This window comes from Convolutriloba macropyga, chromosome 1, assembly GCF_964194025.1.
Source record: "Convolutriloba macropyga chromosome 1, txConMacr16.3, whole genome shotgun sequence".
Classification (NCBI taxonomy): Eukaryota; Metazoa; Xenacoelomorpha; order Acoela; family Convolutidae; genus Convolutriloba; species Convolutriloba macropyga.
In genome coordinates, this window is record NC_134468.1 from 87,268,400 (window position 1) to 87,292,915 (window position 24,516).

Genomic DNA, 24,516 nt, shown 5'->3' on the forward strand with positions numbered 1-24,516 from the left:
TGCCTCAACTGTGTTTGAAACTTTGACGAACCTGGGAATTACCTGCTTTTCATCTACTACTTCAGTTGAATTTATTTAGCTGATGAAGACATTAGCAGATAATCTTCCCTGTACGTGTAGGAATCTTATTAGGCTCACCCTATAGCACAGTTATCAATCTAAAAACGTGCTAAGTGTAAAAAAAACTGGATCTATTCTGTTTCGCAACCCCCCCCCCCCCAGTGTTTTTTATGACCCCCAGTTACAAATTGTATGCTATTATATAGCACATTACTATGTAAGAAAATAACGCGCGCGCTAGGGGGTCATAAAAGATTTCTGCTCGCTAAGCAGTGGGGGGGGGGGGGGGGGGGACAGAATTGACAGAATTGATCCAAAAATTTTCACAAACTTTGTTGGAACAAAAAAAATTGTTCCTGTGGGAGGAGAAGCGGAAAAACCTTTTCGTCATTATCAAAAAATAAAATTAAAAACTAACCGACTATATGTAGATATACGTATTGTGTTTTAGTCTGTTTGTACTGAACAATTACAGAGTAGTTGCCTTCGTCCTCCTGTGTGAAATCTTTGATCAGAAGTGAACACACACCCGATCCCTCAGACACGTTGCGAAATTGATACTAAAAATAAACCAAAATCAGTGATTAAAAAATTGGTGATACCATTTTATTTAAAAAATGTAATCTATTTTATAATTTATACATAAACAAACAAACACGCTGTAACAAAGCTCGCAACAAACACAACATGTGAATCTAAATCTATCAAATGTTGGAACACATCTACCTCGTGACGTCATATTTTGTTATAACTGATCAGTTTAATGAAATACTAGAAATTACGGTTGATTTCAATCAATTTTATTATTTACGTTCAAAACCCAAGGCGTATTGGAGCTTAGACACACATTTAGAGCTTGAACTTTTGAGTAATGGCCTGAAAAAATTTAATGAGAACTCGTTAAGTTTATTTTATTTACAAAATGGAACCATAAATGCATGATAACAAAAATTGTTTTGATTATATCTTCTGTGACGCAAAATAGTGTTCATTTAAAGCCGTTTAAAAGTTCTTGTGAAACCTTAATTGAGGAAATACTTATTTTTAGATATTTATATTGATTATCCAACGGGTGAAACAGTAAACCACATAGAGACAGTAAATACACCAAAACAGTCATTGATCAATCATTGGTTAGCCTCATGTGACTTTTAAGTTTATTAGGAACACGTCAAACAGATTATAACAAAGTGACCTTAAAAGTTCACGATTAGCCTCTTCTTTTCATTTAAAAAAAATATTTTTCATTTTAATATTAACATTCTATTACGACTGTCCGAAAACAGTAGTAATTTAAAAAATATATCCCAATAATCTTTCTGAAATGAGTTATGACCTTTGAGAGGGTGTGATTTAATTTTTGAAATCACAGTTTTTTGACCCGAAAACATCTTAATAACAATCACAGACACGCAAAAACAACATCAGCTTCATTTACTAAATGGAGTGCGATGATGAGAAATTATATCATCTTCTAAAATGATCTTTTCTCGGTCAAACTGCGCATCATATGCGATGAAATTAAATCTACTGTATGAACAAGTTATAGAAACAAAAATTTTAAGTTTTCATCAGTATCACGCTTAAATATAAAATATATTTGACGTTTTTGCTGGTTTCCATTTTTGGATCTTCATAAGTTAAAAAAATTCAAGGGCTTTCCAAAATATGTGAAAGTAAAAGCGGGTAAGCCCCGCCTAAATTTTTGTGCATATTTTTGTTTTAGTATGCTACCCAGGTTGAGGTCTTCGTTCAAAACTCCTTATGAAAATACCCCTCCAGACAATTTTTGCCATAAAAATACGCAGGCAGAACAATAATGCTTATGAGCCAGACATTGCCTCGTTCAAATCTTCGGTGCGTTAAAGTGCTCGTTCAAAAACGCTTATGAAAAGACCCGTCCAGACCAAAACACGATATGATACAAACTTTGGCTCGTTAAATTTATGAATAGACTCAGAAGGACCAAATAAGTTCATGATCCAGACTTTGGCTCGTTCAAATAGTGAAAAGACTCAGGTAGACCAAAAACAACTTATGATGCATACTTTGCCTCGTTATTCCTTTTGTGCTTTTTCCAGACCTTCTCCCTTGTGCTGTAGGTTAAATGTGACTTAATGAGTGTGCAATAAAAACAGAGCCTCGATTTTTTTGAGCAGTCAGAAAAATTCGCACAAATTTTCTTATCGTCTCGGACAGTAAAGAGAGCTCGAGAAAGTACAGACTGCGCTGGCTTTGCATCCTGAATTTTTTCCGAGGGCCAGTTTTATGTCAATTTGCTAGATATTGGTTGAAAATTATAACTCATTAGCAGAAAAATTGGAGCATGCTTCGCGTTTCTAATGACTTTTTTTAAACTACTGTGTCAATTTAGACACGCATAGTAGCGTTTGGTTGAATGTAAGTTCTTCATACCCACAGTGTTTTATTCGTTACTTAAATCTTCCTGCTCAAAATGTTATTAGGCTCTAAGTTTAAAAATGTTTTTAAAAAACATTGTTTCAAAATGGTTTTAGTATTTATGCAGTTTCTTTCATTTGTGGTTTTGCTACTTGCAAATTGGGTTATTTAGGTTTTGTTTCGATTCATTAAGTTTTTGGAATCCTCAATTTTTGTCTTCTTTTTTTTAAAATTGATGAAACTGTTGTGTGATGTCTTTTTTGACAAATCACACAAAACACCCTGCTGGACTATGCGACGAGGTGGGAAATTGTCCCTTGTTCCTGGCAGGTTTTTTCAGTGTCCAAAAAATAGAAAAAGAATGTTTGCTATAGCTTGCCTACGAAAGAAGTTAGTTTTTCATACGGAAATACTTGAAAATCGCTAATAACGAATTTTAAAAAAGGTCTCTTTCATCGGGTTGTCCAATTCGATCCCCTGTGTACTTAGTGTGTAGAACAAAAGGAATTATGGCTATAGGAATTATTATTTGGAGATAGAGTTTGAGCTTGATTTTTTAACTAAGGCTCTTCTCAAAATCTCCTGAAGTTGTTCGTTTGTAACTCCACCGTAGCCGGTCCCCAGCCCGGTTGAGAGAAGGAGGACATTTCCGAAAATTTTCCTGCAAAATTTTTTGTAAAAGCGTATGATGCAGAATTCAGCTCGCCTATGACAAAGTTTTTGGCTCGTCTGTGGCTCAGAAGGTGCTCCGTGTATGTAAAATAATGTGCCTCGTGTATGTTGCAGAATTGGTGCGTCTATGTTGCAGATTTTGGCACGTCTTTGGGGCAGACTTTGGCTCGAACGTAAGTACTTGGTGCGTTTAAGTTTCTCGTTCAAGAAAATTCCTCGCCTGTGTATGTTTTAACGCACCGTACCCCCTGTGTGCGTTCAAAAACGATCTGTGTCATAAACGAGCACAAACGAAAACCTCGACCTGGGTAGTAAACGCGCGTAACGTAAATTCCGAGCATAACGCTAAATCATCGAAATTAAGCATATATGATCATTTTGATAGTAGAGCTCTGATGAGATCAATATTTTCAGAGTTGGCACCCCTCAAAAATGATGCTTTTTGCACGTCCTTAATTATGCTAGTACGCATAAACGGATAAATTGATTTTTGAAATTTGCGTTGACAAAATACAAAAATTAAAATCTTGGATCATAATTATCAATATCTCTACAACCTACAAATTGATGATGTTAGGTCAGTCAACTCACGTGAATATTAGACGAAAGATTATTACTTTGTAATGGACAAAAACTGCTCGAGTTGAACAGAAAAGTTAACCATTCAATTAAACAATGAAACGTATTTATTATTTAATTGCTAGTTTTACGGAATTTCATCGGAATTTTAACCTATTCAATTGAACTGGAAAAGCACTTTTTAAAAATTTATCGGTTTGACTGCAATTCCTGAACGGACTTATTGAGACAGGTTTGGTTCTTTTTTAATAATTCTCTTTTGAATTTCGCTTCCAAAAGTTTAAGAAATGTAATTTATTGCAGGATTGTGAAAAATCTTTTTAAAAAAGCATATATTGAAAGAGATTTAATGATAAATTATAATCTAATTGCAATGCCAACAAACATTAAAATCCAGAAAAGTTTTTAATAGAGTCATTACTTAAGTTTTTAAATTTGCTGTGCCATTTTTTATAGAACACTGAATTTAATTATAATTTTTTCGATTCTCCACTTTGATTTTTCATTTCAACTCATTTTGTTCTCTAATTATTACTTCTTTAAATACAGGAAAGCGCATTCAATAAGTTTGTCGATAAATGATTTTATGTTTTCAACCCTTACTACCAGTTTTTTTTTAAAAAAAAACAAGTAAATTCAATATTATACCTAATATGTTAAAAAATACTTGCAACTAAATGTACAATAAATTCAATTTTTAACAATCATACATACATCAATTTTATTCAATATTTGTTGCTAGATGAGAATCATACCTTTAAAATATAAAATTTAATTAATTAACTCTATGTGCCTATTTATCGGAATTTTTTATGCAGAGGAATTATAAAGCAGGTCGTTTTTCCTTAAAAGGTTTTTTGTTTCTTGTTGACCGAATAATTTAGTTTTCTTATTCCTGCTAAAATCTCAATATTCTATAATCTAATTAAAACAACTTTTCATTGATTTTCAGTCAACAGCATTTGGATCAGCTTTATAAACTTTTGACCTTGAAGAGCTTTTAGATTATTTCCGCTAGCATGAACACGGCGTGAAATGATGTGAAATGTGATGATGAGAGGGTGATTTCAACATTTATAGTACTGATGCACCGATAGCAAATATGTGATAATGCACGTCTATATATGGCGTACTGTGCATAACTGTGTGGTGTTAGCGGGGGGCGGAAATGGGCGGTCGGGCCCCCCTCCGTCGAAACACCATTCCTTTCTGTCTGGGCTGCTCAAACTCCATCTGCAGGTTTGCTAAATTAGGAAGCAACAAGCAAGTCAGTTAATAAGCACATGTAATAATGTAAGTTATTAAATAAAGGTATTTAGTTACTGAAACTTAAAGGAAATTAAAGTCCAACTGATAAATTGTAAGCAAACGTGAATTCAGAACAGCTTCCGTCTCCAAAACAGTAAACTTTTAAAATTTTTGGTTTTAAACTTAGCAAAACCTTCGGTGTCGTCTTAAGTAATTAATACAATAATATCCTGAAACAAAAAAAAAAACCCAGTTTTCGCAGTTTATTCGCAAAAAACCCGCAGTGAATTATCAGAAATCTGACATAAAACTTTGCTACCTTCCTCCACCCCCCCCCCCCCCCCCCCCCCCCCTCCAACTCATCTCGCCCTCCGCAGGATCCATTTACGGTCCCCAGTTACATTTTATATGTCATTATTTGGCGCTTTTTAGTTTGCAATAAAAATAGCGCGTGTAGCGGGGAGGGGTTAAAAGTTTGACGGCCGCTAAACTGTGTCTGGAAAGTGTCTTTATCAATGTAGAACCGGGTATCAGATTGTTCACGTGAATGAAGTCAGAATTGTTATTCTCGGGGAAGCGAGAAGAAAATTATCAAAAAATTTAAAGATCTAAACTTTATCTAAACAGTTATCTCTGCTCTGTACTTTATGAAGCCAGATCTCCAGTACCTGATTTTAAGTTGCAAAATGACAGATAACCGAACATCGGGCAACTTGGTTCTCCTGGTGGTAACCCAAAAAGGGCGGTGATCGGCGGATAAGACATAATCTGAAAGGGGTGGAAACAGATAGAAGGAAGCTGTTCTGAAATATCACCTTTTAAGAGAGGGAAGAATTATGATAGGATAATTAGATAAGCAACAAAAGGAGTTATGGGTCAATGAATTAGAAGTCAACTGAAATAGGATAACTTTTATGTTAATCGTTTTTTTTTCGAATCATTTAGTTATTTGTTGAACAAAGTGTCCGGAAATAATATGCAATACTAAAATATCTAATGTCAAAATACCCAGTGTCAAAATAACCAATTGCAAAAAAATAATATCAAAATAGCTTTTATTTTACGTCACAGTTAAAATTACTCGAAAGATTAACTATCATATCTTACCTATGCGAGATAATTTGATAATTTAGATATTTTTTTTAAATTATGATCATCATTGCCACGCCGTAGCCGTGCATTACAACCGAACAAATGATAGGGATAAAATTATCAGCTGAATTCAAATAAATTTTGCTGAAAATACTAAATGTTAAAAAATACTCAAGGTGCCAGAAGAACTAATGCCCAATTAATTTCTTTTTCTTTATTACTTTCAATAGTCAGATTGCCAATTAGCAGTTGCTATTACAGTTGGTTTACAATCGGACTATTGAAACCAAAGATCAATCGAGGAGGCTCGGTAATGTGCGTTTGCACATAATGTTCCGACCCCGCTCATCCACATTCTTGAATGAATTGGCTACCAAAAGAAGAAGAGATAGAAAAGTTCGAAAACAAAGTTAATCGAAAGTCATAACACAGATTTGAACTAAAAGGGATGGATTCTTTTGAAATATCTCAAGAAGCCAATTGTGCCTGTTATCAATAATACTAAGTCACAAGACTACAAAATAATAAATACAGGCAGAATCCAAAACTTCATAAAGAGTTTAAGACATCACAGTGCTGAAGACAACATACTTATATGAAGTTATACAGCAGAAATATAAATCTTCTTCTGCTGCTTATCTGAATATCAAGGTACCTTCCTCATAAAACGCCTACCTAGAAATGACAACAAAAAGAAAACAGAAAACTGAACTGCATCGAAATTCGAAAACATCTTATGAAATTAGAAGCAATCAGTCAAAATTATACCGAAAATAGAACAAATGTGTTAATAATTATAAGTAGTTGACACTTCTCGTTAATGAGTTTAAGTTACATGATGACAAAAATGAGAGCAAAAAAACACATTTGGAAAAAGCCTTTTTTATTTTTTAAAAAGTTCCTTTGAAAGTAAATAAAACATTTAGCTATAAATTGAAAACTTCAAATAGATTCAATAATACGTCCTGGGGAAACAGTTGAACTTTATCATTATTAAGTACAGCCTTAAAACAAAAAAGAAGAAAAACACAAGCAAAATAAAAGTTTTCACTAAATTTTGAGAGAGAGAGAGCTGTGTCTCAGCCCATAAAAAAATAAACTATTCAACAAAAACAATGAACCTATTCAGTTTTTTTCACAACTCTGCATTCTTTCAACTTCATTTGGATGCGTCATTGATGTGATCATTTCTCAAGGAAACAAAAAGAACCTATAAAATGTGCAACTACGCACAAACCCCAAAATTTTTTTGCAAAATCTTAGTATCGAAACCAAGAAGCCAATAGTTAAATATCAAACCGTTAGATGCATGTATTTCTATCTCACATGAAAAAGGTTTTGTCTTGTCTTTACTGAGATTGCGCCAAAATTTCAGAGAAATAAGATAAAATATTGGCAAAGTTTAAAAATTTTTTCAACATTTTCTTAAAAACATTTTTTTTTCAAATTCATAAGAGATTTAGATAACACTTATACCTCATAAAGAAGTCTTTGGTTGGAGAGACATAGTCTCTCCATCTTTGGTTGGAGAGACTATGTCTTTGGTCTACAATAAGTTTAAAAACGAAAGAAACACACAGGTGGTGGAAAAAATTTTACGAAAAAATTTTGTCAAAGCCATAAAAACCATTAGATTATTTTTGAAACCATAATACATGTTCCTTGAGCTTCATTTTTTTAAACAGTGTCTGTCAATAACTAAACCGTGATTTGAAATTCTTGCCGAAAAACTGTATAAAAACTTTAAATGCGGAAATATTTGAAAAAATAGACAACGCACCAAAAAAAATCTTAAAAAACATTTATTGTAACCATCCATGCTGAGATCAGGATCAGCCCTGATTTCACTGAATGACTACTAAAACAACAAATTGTCCAAATGGTTGTTACACATATCAATTTTCAAACGAAGCTGTTCAGTATATCAAAAATTGATAATACATTTTGTATAATGATTGTGTTTAAGTTTGCGAAAAACTGGCAATTTATAATTCCAGAAGACTCTTAACGCCAGCCAGAGTACAATTAGCTCTCTCTTCGATCATATGAGGAATATGTCCGCAATTCTAACTTGTCTAAAAAGTCTAGAAAGCATTTTTGGTCCCGTTTTTGAGGACAAAATTATTGAAAATAGCAAAATTTAGCATAAATTCTGGCCAAAAAACTCGGACCGAATAATTCAGCAAATCTCCTCTAATGTTAAAAATGAAACCAGGAACACTACTTTTAACAACTTTATCAAATGTGAGCAAAATTGACAAAAATTGGGACAATTATGATTAAAATATTGAACGAAAATAACGTAATTCGGCGGAATTCGAAAACTCCCTGAAAAAACAAAAATCAGAAAAATTTTTTGATTTCATATTTTACGTTGGGCGGGATCTCTAATGATACTACTCACAAAGCTGTACGATGATTATATCGAACGGCTAAAATTGACTGATGAAAAAACCCGTTTGAGTATATAGTTCTTCCCCCAACTAAAGCATGGTCGGAAGTTCACATTATTTGGGTATTGGCATTGGGTATTTTAGCACATTGGATAATTTGTAGTATTGGGTATTTTGAGTAGCATATCCTTTGTACATAATTTGATAAGAAATCATTTCAACGACTATGACACAACTGAAAATTCTTGTTTGTAAACAACAAACGGGATTTGGGTTTTGACAAACTGAAAAATTTGGGAAAGATTTTTGGATCTATTCTGTTTCGGCCCCCAGTGTTTTTTTGGCCCCGAGTTACAATTTATATGTTGTTATATAGCACGTTACTATGTAAGAAAATAGCACGTGCGCCGGGGGGTCATAAAAGATTTAGGCTCACTAAGCGGGGGCAGAATAGATCCAGATTTTTTTGTCAAATAATCCAAAATTAAGAAGCGTCTCTGTGGAAAGCAAAACTGAAAGTGGTGCATTGTCTTGCTAAACTCCACAAGTTAAAACATTAACAAATATTGTCGTAAAAACTCCTGCTAAATCAAATAAACCTCATTAGAATGCTGAAAGTTATAATTGATACCCAAGTTAGATAATTGAAGGCCAGTTGCCGTTACCCAGTCAAATGAAACTTGAGATAACTGCAGAAGATCATAAATAATAAGATTTAAGATTTTATGAAGTTTCAAGAAGTTTCATCAAGAATTTCAAGATCTTGCATTTCTTGTCAAGATGTGTCATATTTGGGTTCACTGAAACTGGAAGTTTAGATATTCGCGGATTCGAACCCACTCCATTTTCACAGTCCTTGCGCCTGCTAAGACATCAACCCCCCCCCACCCCCCCCCAAAAAAAATGACTCTGATGACCGACACATATCTGGATTACACTCACTCTTTCCTTCTTTATGCTGTAAGAGATTCCCTGATGGTTGGTGAGAAGTGAGAAGTCCTCCCCCACCTTCCTCCACGTGATACTCCACTGGTCCGAGGGTGAGGCGTCGTCCGGAGGGGTGAACCCAGAGATCTCACAGTCCACAATGGCATCCTTCTCTATCCCTTTCACTGCGTACACGTCAGAAGGTACCAGGATCTCTGCTTCCTGCATGTACGCTGAAACAGAGAAAATTTGGATCTATTCTGTTTCTCCTCACCCCCCAGCTTAGTGAGCATGAATATTTTATGACCCCCAGGCGCACGTGCTATTTTCCTACATAGTAACGTGCTATATAACAACATAGAATTTGTAACTGGGTGTCATAAAAAACACTGGGGAGTGGGGGACAGAATAGATCCCAAAAATTCTGCAAGATCAAATTTTACACCGCGATCCGTTCATGTGTGCCCTCACCTAGTCAGCTTTGTGGGTACATTTTAACAGGTTTCGTAACCGATTGTATAGTTCACTATATTGGACAAATACTGTGTCTATCAGTTTGAAGATTACGTACTGTCCGGTGACAATAACAGTAGACACGAAAACTTCCTAGGTCTAGACCTCGACTTATGAAAAGACATTAAAAGTCTGTTGGGGGGGGGGGGGGGGGGGGGGGCAATATTGACTAAAATTACACGGTCGAGGTTCCTAGTAAAAGTCCAGCTCCAGTCTTTTCATGGGTCGAGCTTGTGATATATTGATAATACGATGTCTTTGTTTTTCTTGTGATGCTTCTTTTATTTTTCTTTAAATTCAATTCTTAATTTTGCCGAAAACTTTTACACTATAGGATAGGCCGTAGGACGTTTTTTTGTCGGTGTTTTATTGTTGGTGTTTTATTGTTGGGCGCTTTTTAACTAGGTTTCTAGGCTATTGCAAAAAAAGGTTTCTAGGCTATTAAAAAATCTTGCAAAAAAGTTGCAAAAAAATCTATTAAAAAAATCTTGCAAAAAAATCTTGCAAAAATCTTGCAAAGTAATAGGATTGCTTTTTTAGATGGCTTTTGGGTCACAATTGAAATTATTAATACCGATAAAAGCTATAATCCAATGCTCTTAATCTACAGGTGTGTGTTCTTGTTCTGCTAAATTAAAATTTGGATCCATCCCCCCCCCCCCCTCCAAGCATTGCGGACACATAACTTTTACGCCCATCAGGCGTACGATCTATTTTCCATGCATTGTAAAGTGTGATATAACAACATATAGTTTGTAAGTTGACGCCAATAAATACGGGGATGGTGGTGGGGGTCAGAATAGATCCAAATTTTAAATCAGCTATAATTTTAAAGGACAGCTGAATCGTTGGACTGTATCATACGACAGTTTTGCTTGCTTATACTCCAAATTTATCCGACTTAAATATCAGGTGCATCGCGAAAAGTATTAGGGTCTTTCCCATTATAGCCCCCCATGAAGCTGGGGGGGGGGCTATAATGGGAAAGACCCAAGTATTATCATTATCGAATTAGCGTTGCTCCAAGTGGACACATTTTACATCAAATTCATACCTGTATCTCTATACAAAAGCTCATAAAGACTAACAACTTGACATGCATAAATTGTGACATTCTCATACAAGGCAAATCAATCGAGAAAAATTTTGGAAATTTAGAAAGAGGTGAATTTTGGAAATTTATCTAGCGTGAATTTATGCAGTCAATTTGATAAAACCGACAAATTGGTATCTCTAAAAGAGTGTGTCAAGCTGTTTGTCTTAATATGTTCTCAATTGCTCACTTAATCTTAGTAGCAACTATTCCCACCAAAACTGAACAAGATAATTAATTTGAAATTCGATCAAGTTTGGGGACTTTATATTTCGTGTGAGAAGTACTGTCCACAGAATTTATAACATTAATCCCATATTCATTCATCCTATTTTTCTTAATTGGAAAAAAAACTGTTATTAACATAAAATATATCAACTTGACTTTGGTCAAAAATTATTTTAAAAAAATAAATACTAAAATTATGGACACAGTGAGTTCAAAGATAGGCTTCTCAATATGCACAAGCGAAGTGTTCAGAAAATAAAAATTAGATAGGAACCAGTTAGAAAATATTTTGGGAAAAATGTAAAAATGTGAATTTGTTGAAATTGGGTAAATAGTTTCTGTTAAAATTTTAACAAAGAAAAAGAAACAAATTCCAATAGGACTAAATTTTCACACATTCCAAACAAAATGATCTAGTTCTAGGTGGCTTAGACGTTTTCATAATTATGTTTTTGAAGTTTCTCTGTTTTCAAATGAATAATCCGAACGATTGCTTTTATCAAAAGCGAATAAGTCCGCAATAACAGTTTCCCATAAAACCAGGCATCCTATATATCAAATGATAAAACTACCAATGATCTGATGATTTTTTGTTGATTCTACTTTGAGAGACACGGAACTTAACTTTGTGGACCGGCCGTGCAACAGAATATTTCCTAAAGTTTGAAGCAACAATGGTGAACCAATTTAGATTCCAACCTGGTTCTATAAGAGTGCTATGACGAACGCAAAAATGCATCATGAGTTGATTCTGTTTACTTTTTTCAAAATTTTGCTTACATAAGGCAGTTTAAGTAATTAATAAAATTAGCGACAATCAAGTTTGATGAATGTGGTTTCCAGATTGAGAAAAATAGGAGGAATGAGTTAGGGAACAACACTGCTAGAGATTTGTAAACATCATCTCCAACCAGAAATCCCAACTTCCTAAAGAAAAACATTTAAAAGACTTCCTCTTAGTTTCTAACTTTGTATTATGCTTCATAAAACTTTGTGTATGTGTCAAAACCAGAAAACAATTGTTACTGTTATAAGCAAAGTGTCTTGCGGAGCTGGTGAAGTGTCCAGCAAAGATTTTTTTGTTCAAATTAGACAAAATGTTTTTCTGTCTGGAAAAAAATCTAATAACCTCACTCAATAAAATGTGCAATAATTTTATTGAAATACATAAATTTAGACCTCATGTTTCATGCATGAAAAAATTTTGTTCTGTGTTCATTTTTTACGTTTTTCTCAAAAATAAATATGTGTTTGAATTAATCGGAATTTTTTAAAAAATTTTGAGAAGTAATTTGAGTACAACATTGTTAAATGAAACACTATAAATGTAGTTCAGTATAATTACAATCATGAAATCATGAAATCGAATCAACAATTCAGAAAACCACATTAAAAATTTTTACTGAAACAATTTCCTATCTATTATCAAAACTCAGGAAAAATTTGCATTTTCATTGACTATTGGCGTTGTTCAATTTTAATACCAGTACTTCTTTTATAAATTGGCGACACATTGTTTATTTAAAAATAACAGAAATAGATAACGAGATGAACTAGTTAGTATTAACGTCGCCTGAAATTTAAATAATTATCGAATCGGTGAAACAACGCACTTTGACACTGATATTGTTTTTAATCTCGTTAACTGCTTTCATCAGAAGTTTTTATGAAATTTGTATCATTTAGATTTTTTTGGTGCCCAGTTTTGTATATAGTTGATTTTAACCGAAAATATACGCCAAAAATTATTCCAAAATATTTTCACTATTTTTACCCTAACCCGAAAACACATTGTGGAAAATATAATCAAAATTGATGCAAATTTGGCTTAATTTTGCTTACTGTCATCAATTTCTACATACGCTTATCTTAAAACATGGTTGTGAAAATTAGAGACAAAATCGAGTAAATTTACTCAAAAAATCAGACAATTGCAACGTAATGATGATACTAAACTAATTCTTGTCAACTATAATGACGTCATAATATTTTGTGAACAATTAGTTAGAAGCGTGAAAAGAAGATTAAAGAGAAGCCATATCTTGACAAACCTTCAGTCGAAGTCGCAATAATTAGGAAAGATAAGGGCAATAATACGTGAACAGTTGACGTAATTTGTCTGAACTTTTTAACCATTGATAACAAAATGGCACTAGACGCATAAATTGCATTAACGAAGCCAATTTGAACAAAAAATGTCAAAAACGCTGTCGGTGTTTGTGACGACATTTATTTGATAACTATTTAACCAGGTAATACGTTAGTTAAAGGTAGTCAAAAAGTTATTATACGGCAGCAATTCAAGTTATAGAATGGATTGTTAATATCGTGGGGAGTTAATGCCGTCTATACTAGGCAGGTAGTTAGTTATAATAAGTAAGTTATAAATGATATGGTATCGCAGGACCAGGTAAGTTATCAATTAGGAATATTTTGAGTATAAAAGAAAGGCAAAATGATATTTGTAATTGAGTTATTCATTTCAAAAGCGCCCATGTTCAATGCGGCCCAAGTCAAAGTACAGCCATATTGGTAGTTGGTTGTAGTATATATATCCCCCCACCTAGCTGTCTTTTTAAACATTTTTTTTCACTCTCTCGCTGTCGCTCTCTTAACCTAGCGGTCCATCATAAGATTATAAAAGCACATTTTGTCCATATACCCATTCTTGCCTTGCTCTAGCACCCCTGAAATCAGCAGTTCTCTTGTCTCGCGTCTAACTTCAGTTTAAGAGAGCATAACTGATACGCTGTTCTTCTTTTTTTGCTCCACTGAACAAAAATACACTATACTTACAACTCACTGTACTTAACTCAACTCTTAATACTTACACACATAAGTACACATAGACACTATATTGTACAATCGGGTTCTTCTTTCCCAATCCCATCTACCCCCCCCCCCCCCTTCTTTCCCACCACTTGCCCCTTAATCCTATAATTTAATCCCCCATCTACACTTCTACAAACCCCCCACTCCACCCCAACTTACCTGTTCCCCAATCATCTAGTTTCACATATTATGCTTCCTTCATGGGTCGAAAAATTGAATCGGTTCAGAGGTGGTAGTGGGGTGGTAGTTGTAGCGGTGGAGGGGGTTGGGGGGGGGGGGGGTGGGTGCAGGTACAAGAGGTAACTAAGGAAGCGATAGTCTTAGTGGGATAAAATTAACGGGTTGATGGAGCGAAACGCAAAAGGGTATGATCAAATAGTGTATGTATGATAAATCATATTGTATTAGTTAGTACAATATACTTTCACAAGTGAAATGGAGCATATGATTGAATTATTGTAGGGGCAGAGGTAGAACAAGGGTGGAAACGAGGTAGGTGGGGGTAGTGGGGTGGTTGTGGTAATAGGAAAAGTACCCACTAGTCAAAAAGTGGGCTTGAATGACATATGACAGGTATCATCATATTTAGCCCATGAAATAGACACCCCCACCCACTTATTACCCCTATTCACATCACGCCACCTCGAACACCCACTCAAAAAAAGCCCTAACGCAATTTATTCACACCCAATCTTTTCCATAGGACAACACCCCCCTCCCTTTTCCTCCCGTCAGCCCAGGGTGACCCGTGATGCCTTTATTTGTTCACGCTTGAACCTTTGCGTCTTGTCCGGTGAAGTTAAATGGTAGCAATTTAAAAATGGCCCCGTAACTTGATAAGTACTTGTTAGTAGAGGTAATTAAGCGTGGGTGTGAGTTTATCTTGCGCAAAATAGCCAAGGCATTAAAACAGTTACAGGCGATAAATTTGGGGCGTGTTATAACAAATAATTCAAATATAAAAATGAAGACTCGCCTATGAAAATTGGGAATAAATTTGCCCATGGTGATATTATACCGCAATACTAGTTAAATATATCCGCCAGTTAAAAAATTGTTTCAGTAGTCAACAATACGCTTTTCCTCCCTTATTGTAGAGGAAATATTTATGGGATTAAGTGTGAATAAAAGAGGGAATAGGGTGGAGGTAGCGGTAGTTTACGGTGTGGTTACTTTCAATAGATACTACCCAATTGTAACAAATGATACCTTTTTATTACTGCTCAAATTGATTTATATCAATTCGGGAATAAGTTGAAAGCAACAGAGTCATAAATTTAAACAGACGCTTTCTCATCCTTTCTGTCTATTTCTTCACATCTTGGGAAAACAAAACCGCTCTCGGGAAAAGTGAGTGTTTGTTTAAAAAGGGGGAAAATCAATAAATTTGTTATTTACTCGCAATTGGCTTTGATTTGAAGTAAACAAACTTGCAAAGGGTGGAGTAAGAACTGAAATGACGCTGCTTTTCTGTCTCTTTCACTCCCTTCAGGAAAACCGAGTACCTTTCAACACACCCGTCAACAATTCCCACTCAAAATAAACAAACAACAACAACAACAATCACAACAGACAAACAAACGTTCCGAAAGTATACAAAATCAATGAATCTTGAAAACCTTTTCACCTTTTATTGATTGTTTTCACTTTAACGGTCAAAAAATAGTTTAAAAAACATTGAAAATGGAAATATCACGAGTGGGATAGGTTTGGAAAAACCTGAAAATGATGAGGTTTCAACAACTGACCACCCTTCCCCCCCCCCCCCCAAATCTTTCCTCGGGGAATTGGGGTGTCAATAATTAATATTTTATACCACTATAATTGTATAGTTGAATTATAATGTCTAGTTACACCTATTTTCAGGCTGCACAAACCATATTAACATTGCGAAAATGCACTAGTTTATTACATGCTCGTGAAAGACCATGAAATAAGGAGCCGCTGAAATCATAACATCAACAATACTTAAGCACACTTTATATTTGACTATGTACAAAAAGTTGCGACTTTTGTGTCGAATTTCCTTATCAGGCTCACTACTGTCAAGCCATTACTTTTCATTTAAACTTAAAAAAATTATTTAGGCAGTTAGATTTTAACAAAAGTACACCAGAAAAACACGAAGTGACTCTCACTCAAATCAATTCGAAATCCCCCATTTAAAAAGTACAGGAATTAGACAAGCGTTTCGAATTTTTTCTCGTAGAAAACAAAACTAGCCAGTCAAAAGCAGTTAGTCAGCTTTATTATAGAACACGGACAATCTTTTCATTGTTTCTTTTTTTTAATCAGTAAACTCACATTATCTATCCATGAAAAAACAATGTTTGGAAATAACAAGACGCAGCCAGAGGAGTCATGAGGAACGCCCCATATATTTCAGGATTGGCTCATTCGATCTACAACCTTGTCCAAATGATATCATCCACGAACTTGGAATCTGCTTGCAACTTTAAAAATTCATGCCACCGTACAAAAATTAAATTACTTAAAAAAAATTAGCGCAAAAATACAATGAGACTCAGTACTGCTGCTCAAAAAGAGGTTCTTGAAATTTGCCTGAAGTAGACAAAAATGAGACTGGCAATCTCTTCTTTATTGGCCTCTCCAGATCTTCAAATTTTTCTATTTATTATTTCTTAGCTTGATTTAGTGTTGAACCTTTTCCGAAATTTGCGAGCTGACACACTCACTGCGTCCTCATGGGGTTACTTCGCTACCCCAAAACATGACTTGTTAATGGACTTAAACGAAGCGCTTGCCTTTAGCGAGACCTCTAATTAAGAACACGTTCAAGCATGTTTTGATATAAAACCTGTCAGGCCTAAATGCTCTTTGGCTAATTGGTCAGAAAGTTTCTATTGACTTGAAGTTTAGATTTTTAGTTTTGATAAAAGCAAACAAAAATTAAGGTATCAGAAATAGAGTTTTGCAACACTTTAATGTTAAATTTTGCACCGTTCTTTATTTTTCAAAAACTTTTGGGCTATTTGTTTCCCCTTTTGCATTATACGGATTTAAAAATTTTCAAAAAAGGAGGTATGCTCAATTGGCTACAATGCTTACAAACTTGCTTTCTCCGTAAAAATAATTGGTTTTTCGTTCTCAAAGATATCAATAATTCCAAAATTTCCAAACTGTCTGAAAAAGTTTTGAAAAAATTCCTACATTCTTTTCTTTTTGAGAATTTTGTTTTGTTTTTTTTGTTGGTTTCGAACTGTCAGAGAATGTTTCTGATGTTTCTTTTAGTTGATTGCAGAAGAAGTAGGCTTTGGAGATATAAAGAGCACAAACGTTCATTACCTTCGTACTTCTTTTCTTACCTTCTCCAATGTTTCCAAGCCTTTGTTTACGCTTCACCACAGAAAACTAATTTTCCAAAACAAGTGAAGAATTGGAATTAGTGATTATTTTTAAGAGCCGGCTCGTCTGAAAAGCAATAATTTTCAAACTATTGACATACACTGTCAATGAATGGGCAGTTTTCACAGGTTGCTTAAAAAATCATATTGTATATCGAGAAAAAGCTAACTTTAAAGCAATTTATAAATCTTGATTTTTAAACATTGAACATCGCATGCGCTGTTCATAAGAGGCTTTGAAGGTGACTTCTAATGTAAAATTCAACTTGATTTGGATTGAGACCAAATAATTCTGTTATTATGAGTTAAATATTCGGAATGTTTATTTTGTTTAGAACAAAAGACGCCATGATTTTATTATATATATTTTATATATATATATATATATATATATATATATATATATATATATATATTTCTCGTAATTGAAATTGTTCAACAGTTTTTTGAAAAACGAAATGCCTGTTTTTTATAGTGACCTCCCTTTTCAGAAAAAAAGACAATAACTTCATCATTAAAGATGATGTGTAGAGGAGATATTTATGTGGGAGGAGATTTTTAAGTGGGAGGGGAGCTATTTATTCAAAAGGGTTTTTTCTTCAGTCAATTTTGGCCGATCGATATATTCATCTTAGAAGGTTGTGAGTGGTATCATTAGAAAGCCCGTTCAGCGTAGAAATTATAAGTAAAAGATTAAGATTTCATTGAGTTTTGTTTTTTGCTAGAGCTATCGAAGTTTTGTTTTGTAAATTTTACCTCTAAATGCAGAAGAGTAACTTTGAACTGTTTGGTCCAACTTTTTGGCTCAAAATGTTGCTAAATTTAGCCTTCTTTTATCCTCCTTAGCTAAAATTTTGCATTCTTTTCATCAAAAATGGAGCAAAATCAGCTTTTTTGTCCACTTTGTTTAATTTTGCTGACACAATCTTCAATACCTACGAAGAAAGCAAGTTTTACTTGAGCATTCTTTGATCGTGTTCTTGAATTAAATTTTTGTTTTTTGTCGAGATAAGCCGATAATTATGCAAAATGAAACATTTAGTTTTGATATTTTGTCTTTTTAAGTCAAGTTATCCAAATCCATAGTTTTTGGATCAATAAAGTATTTCTAACGGAAGAAAAGCAATAGAAAGGCTTGTTTTGATGAAATCGCAGTACTTTGAATGCCCGAAAATTTTTCGGATTGCAATCAGTTGATGCTTTTGTTTGAAAAAAAATCGCACTTCATTTCTTTGTACGTTACAAAAATAACAATTCAAATAAAAGTGTGTTTATGACAGGTCCAATTGGCTTCTCAAGGAGTTTCAGGTAAACATATCTATGTTTTTAGTCAACATCTGAGAGTCGTTTTGACTTTCAAAAATACATATCTTCAAAGCAATAAACGGATTGTTGAGCTTTGCTATTTTGCTCTATTTTTCTCTTACTTTTTGATCGACTTCTAGCAAATGATTAATGAATACAATTCGCATCGTATTTGTTATGGGTTTTGTTGCGGTTTTTTTAGTTTAGGTAATGTTTTTTCTGCGTGGATACTACAAATTTCCAGTAAATTTTTTCGATTTTTGAACCCTTTCATTTCTTTGAGGTTCTTTTTCTTTTCTTGTCACGTTTTTGACCGGCCATATATCACAAAACTGGCGTTTCATTTGGAGCATAGTTGAACGCATTAGTTTTCCTGTTAATAGGTTATGATTTGAACTGCTTCGACACCGTCTTCCATTAGGAAATATTGGAAATTATGTGCTTCTCATCTTAGTTGGTCGTTTGTTTTTGTAGATGTACGACATATTCAGGATAATGACAAGTCTCAATTTTTTTTAAATTGAGGTATGAATGTGTATAATTGTATTTAAAGTTCTGATTGATATCTAATGGTTTTTTTTAAATTATTTATTTTTTTTTAAGAAAAACAAACGTATTCTTTCAGTCTTTTAGTCTTCTTTCTAAGCCTTTTTTTAGTATTTTCTGAGTTTTTTAGTCCGTTTTTAGTCATTTTTTTCTGCTGGTTACTGAATCTGAAAATGGAGTGGTCCCGTGCTTATTTTAGTGAAGTACAAACCAAGAAATTAATTTGTTTAGTTTATAATTTATTTGATGCTATTTTGACTTTGTTATTCGGTTTTGACATTAAGTTTTGTTGCTATTTTTTTTGTTTGTCTTGTCTCGTAGCCTTAATAATAACAATGTCTAATTGGCCCGCTAATGAGTAATGAGCCAATATTTACTTATCTAAGGGATTTGAGTTGGGTGCAATTTTTTTATTCATAGATAAAATATTTTTGATCAGTATGTGAGGTTTTTTGATTTTTTATCTCTTCCTCGTTTGTTAGACAATTTAGCCAAAATTTTGGATAAGAGGGATCGGAACATTATGTGTGAGCTCACTTACCGAGCCTCCTTGTTTATTTGTTGCAACTCATTAAAAAATAACAAATTTACGATTTTTAGGTATCTTAAATCTATGAGTTGATATTTCTTGAAATTTTGAAGACAATTATTTCACGCTCTGCTAAAAGAGATGACCAGTAACTTAGCCCATTTAAATCTTCACACTGGCTCTCAAGGAAAAATTTTATCTTTTCTTCAGGCGAGTTTTGTTGAGTTTGTTCGGCGTGAAGATACAAAGATACGGGAGACGTTTGATACGGGAAAGACTATGTTAATAGAGCAAGATCTCGCAAGATTAACATCCGAGCCCTACAAGGTGTAATTTGAAACAATTCCGCATACGGCTATGATAGTATTGCTTGTTGAAGAAGTCAAGCAATAAGGTCGGATAGAAATTAAGCAAGTTTGCAACAATATGATCACATAGAAATGCCATAAATAAACTTAATTTAAAAAAAATATTATTTGGTTTCAAAGAGTAAATGTAGTTGACTCATGAAAAAATCGGTTCTACTTCTTAATCCCACATTCGGTTGCAATAGTTTTATATCAAGTCCCACGGGCCGCTGAGGCATGGCCAAATGATTGTATTTCTAATTTATTTATCCGTATTTTATAGAAAGATTAAAATCGGGGTGAAATGATAGAGGGGTTAAAAGATAGAGGGGTTAAATGAGAGAGGGGTGAATAAATCGGGGTTAAATGATAGCGGGTTAAATGAATAGGAGTGAAAAAGCGGGACACCGAAAAAATCAGTGAGCTGGTTTTTCGGCAGATTTCAGCAATTCAATATTCACAGCTGAGCTCATAAACTCAATCAAAATTCGCGTAGGAAAACTTTTGTGCTTTGAGTTAGACCTTATGAAGTATAAAAAATGAAGAGGTTTCAAAAACCGAAATTGAACTGATGGAAGTAAGAATATTCTTGTCAATTCAACTGATAAAAGCCAGAATATTTATTAGCATAAAAAATATCTGCTATAGTTCTTTACAATTGATAATATATTGACATGTCAACAAAAAATTTAAAAAGACCACAATTTCTGCACAAATTTACCAAATCGGCCGTGAACGCGAAATGATTTATTATTGCGAATAATGTAGCTTAATTTAAAGTTCAATTGGTCGAAAACAATACGTGATGGAAAGTAAACAAGGGAACTTCGATTTGTTTATAAATATCTCCCAATTTTGGTGACATGAAGACTGTTTTTATGGAAAAATATAGCTCTTATTATGACAAGAGCTGCTTAACTAACATTAATCCTATGTCAACTGGAATTAGAAAGATTAATAGCTTTTTTCGTAATATGTCATGATTATATACAGAGCGTACTTGACAAAAATAGGGCGACCTAGGAAAGCTTTTCCCCACAAACAAGAGGCGGGGAACCAAAATAGTCTCCTTAAATATGCGTTCATGCTGTTTTTGTACTTTTTCCCTTTGCAGCCGCGACGTGAAATGTCTTTTAATTCTGTGAACAGATATAAGTCTATTATTTTTCAAGCTTTGACTTCTAAATAATTAATTAAGTCTGGGAGTGAAATAGGATTACGAGTATCAATTCTACAATGCTGAGAGGGAAACACGCAAAATTAAATCCCCGTCCTTGTATCAATTTCATCCACTCCATCACACAACACCCCCCCCCCCCCCACAACCCCCCTCCCCCCATACGCACACGACACACACATACACACACACACACACACACACACACACACACACACACACACACACTCACACACACACATACACAAACGTACACACAAACACATATACACACATACTTACACTTACATACACACATATACAGATATATACATAAAAATATTTGCTTCTCCTCACCTTTCTCATCTGAGCCCCCCCCCCCCCCCCCTCCCAACCTCTCCCTCCCTCCCCCACCTCCCTTCTCACTCCTTTCTCATTTTCCATCAACTTTGTGCACTACTAATAACTGTGCCAATACTGTTCACTGACTTATGATCAAATTCAATGACTACGGTGTTCTGATTGGCGTCTATATAAGCCTTAGGCTTTTTAATTCAACAATTGCATGCCCCCCAAAAAATGTCAACGAAAATGCATTTCAATTTACATTTTTCTGCGTATATAATGTTAATAATAATTTTGACACATCATTTGAATTGTTAAGCAGTAACCCAAAGCTGTTTACTTGAATCGGGCTTGATTATTGAAAACTCTTTTTTAATAACAGAGTACATAGAGAATGGGAATTAGGTGTGAACAAATTAAAAATATCATGTTTTTATCTTTCAGAGAAGATGTGACCTTGAAGCTGAAAACATGCAAGACAACAAATATTTCATTTTTTTCAGTGAATATCTTTACTTAATTTTGTTCCTTAAATAATTTTAATTGTTAAGAATTCCACTCCGCGAAGTACCTTAAAAAATTTTCTCATACTTTCATCGTTAAAATGATTAATATAAATAAGATCTGATCTGAAATTTTTCAACTTTCGTCCTTGTTCACGGAATTTTTGGAAAAAGAAGTAAGAAATGCGATGAAATGTTCTGAAATTTCAAAACAAAAATCAATTTAAAAAACCTACGTCAATAATTGCGTGAAAAGCCCTGAAACGTGATTTTGTTTATACCTTGAGTAAGTTAAATATCCTCAATCATAGGACAGCTGTCGTTACAGTTAACAACCGAAATTGCACCAACTGTATATTCACAAGATTAATTGTTCCAAATTATTAAATGACTGTTTTTTTCAAGAGAGTATGAGGGAAGAGGGAACAAGAACAATGAGTAACATTTTCAACTCCAAGTGTGGAACAGAGAACAGTTTGTATGTTCCTCTACGTTCTTTTGAGCGGCAAAATTGTCAAAAAATTCATAAGTTGTTAGCTATGAGAGATGAAAATTTTATCAGAAAATTTAAAGAATTGGAAAACATTACTAAAAATTCTTCACGATCAAAGAATGATAACAGTTTTTGAAAATGTTAATCAAACCTCTCAATTTTTGAAACTGTTATTCAAACCGACTATTTTGCGGAGCTCAATATCCGACAGCGAAAGATTAAGAACAAAAACCAGCCAAAAAAATTCTGCTTGTTTTCTTGTATCTAAAACAACGGTTTCGAAAGTGTTTGAGTTCCAATAAAAAAACTGGTGCTTCACCCCAAATAGTATGAAGGAAAAAGGCAATGTTGGCACAATAGACTGAAGCTAAGATTTTGGCCTCATTACAAAATCCGGGGATGGGAAACTGAACTTTTTGAAAACAAACTTAGTCTCAGTTTCTCCAAAAATGTTCAAGTGCTCTTTCAATTACCCAGTATCAGGCAAAGAAAGAGATAACCTAACAATTCAAATTTTAGGCAGAAGATGTTGCTAAAAAAACTAATTTCTATTAGACACATTGATTCAATAAGTTAACCCATTTTTTTTTGCTTTTTTGCCAATTTTAAAATTTTTAACAATTATCTCAAGGATCGCTTCAAACTTTAGAGAGCTTTTCGGTGATATATTTTTGCATCTCCTTGGAAAAGATATAAATTGGATAAAAATGACGCAACAGAAAAAGCCGGGCAGAGCATAAATAAAAACAAGAAGGCTTCGGTGAAGTGTGTTCACACATTAAGTTCCGACCCCGCTCATCCACATTTTAAGCAAAATTGTCTACCAAATGAGGAACAGATGGACAAAACTAAAAAATTCACATATTGTTCCAAAAAAAAAACTGGTAAAGAAACAAAAATGTACATATTAGAGGGCCTACGGGCCCGCAATTAAGAAGACTACAAGACAAGGCAAATTAAAAAAACCAAATATAAACAAGAAGCATTAATTACTACAAAAAATCAGTTTTTTTAAATACCTAATAACAAAGTTCAAAAAGCATCTGATCAAATTTACAAAGAAGCTTGTACTAAAAAACTTGTTTTTAGACAGGATATAGAATCCGCCCTTAAATAACACCGGGTAACAATTAGAAGAAATTGCTTCAGAAAAAACTTCAATTTTTTGAAAAGAGTTGGCTTCAAAGTCTCAAAGTCAGAAAACCCATTAGCCATTAACTGAAATTATTGAATTGCTTCACTTATAACTCAAAAAGAAATTATTGAGGTCTGTAATTATCCTAATACAAATAAACAATTAAATTAAATTTTTCGAGAAAAAGCTCTCGATGCCGTATAGGGCATAATCTATTCACTGAAAACATTAGATATGTCCAATTGTGCCTCTTCAACACCAACAATTTGGTACGTCACTTTCAATGGTAAAACTCCACAACAATTAGACAAAAGAACCAAAACTTCTTGAAAACAATTAATTTTAAACCCAAATAAAACAATCAGCTATCAAATTAAAACGTACAATATTCTCACTTAAACTTCCATAGCATAAGAAGTTATCCTGGTCTGTAATAAAGCATAAAAAGTTGTTCGACACAAAACAACAAATAGAGCAATGAAATAAATAATAAATTTAAATTTTCCGAGAAAACAGTTTTAGAGCCATGTAGAGCATACCCTATTCACTGAAAAAAGTATATGCTCAATTGCGTTTTTCTCAACAACAATAATGTGATATATCGCATGTCAATTATCAGACTACTTATCAATTAGAGAAAAAAGAATTAAGGTATCATCAAAATCATCAGTTATCAAATTTAATCTTCCCATATTCTCATTTAGGGAGTCCCTAATAGGAAGTCCTTGAGACCTCTGCCAGTATTGAGAATACGT

At 33.8% G+C, this 24,516-nt stretch overlaps 1 protein-coding gene across 1 annotated transcript in view; it reads right to left on the reverse strand.

Moving 5' to 3' along the window:
* LOC142353757 (inactive tyrosine-protein kinase 7-like) overlaps positions 1 to 24,516 on the reverse strand; it is a 122,418-nt gene that overhangs the window by 68,497 nt on the left and 29,405 nt on the right. The window contains exons 2-4 of the mRNA XM_075406108.1: positions 9,387 to 9,604; positions 4,845 to 4,955; positions 479 to 620 (exon numbers count right to left, since the gene is read on the reverse strand). Coding sequence (XP_075262223.1) covers positions 479 to 620; positions 4,845 to 4,955; positions 9,387 to 9,604 — 471 coding nt within the window. The remainder of the gene's footprint in view (positions 1 to 478; positions 621 to 4,844; positions 4,956 to 9,386; positions 9,605 to 24,516) is intronic.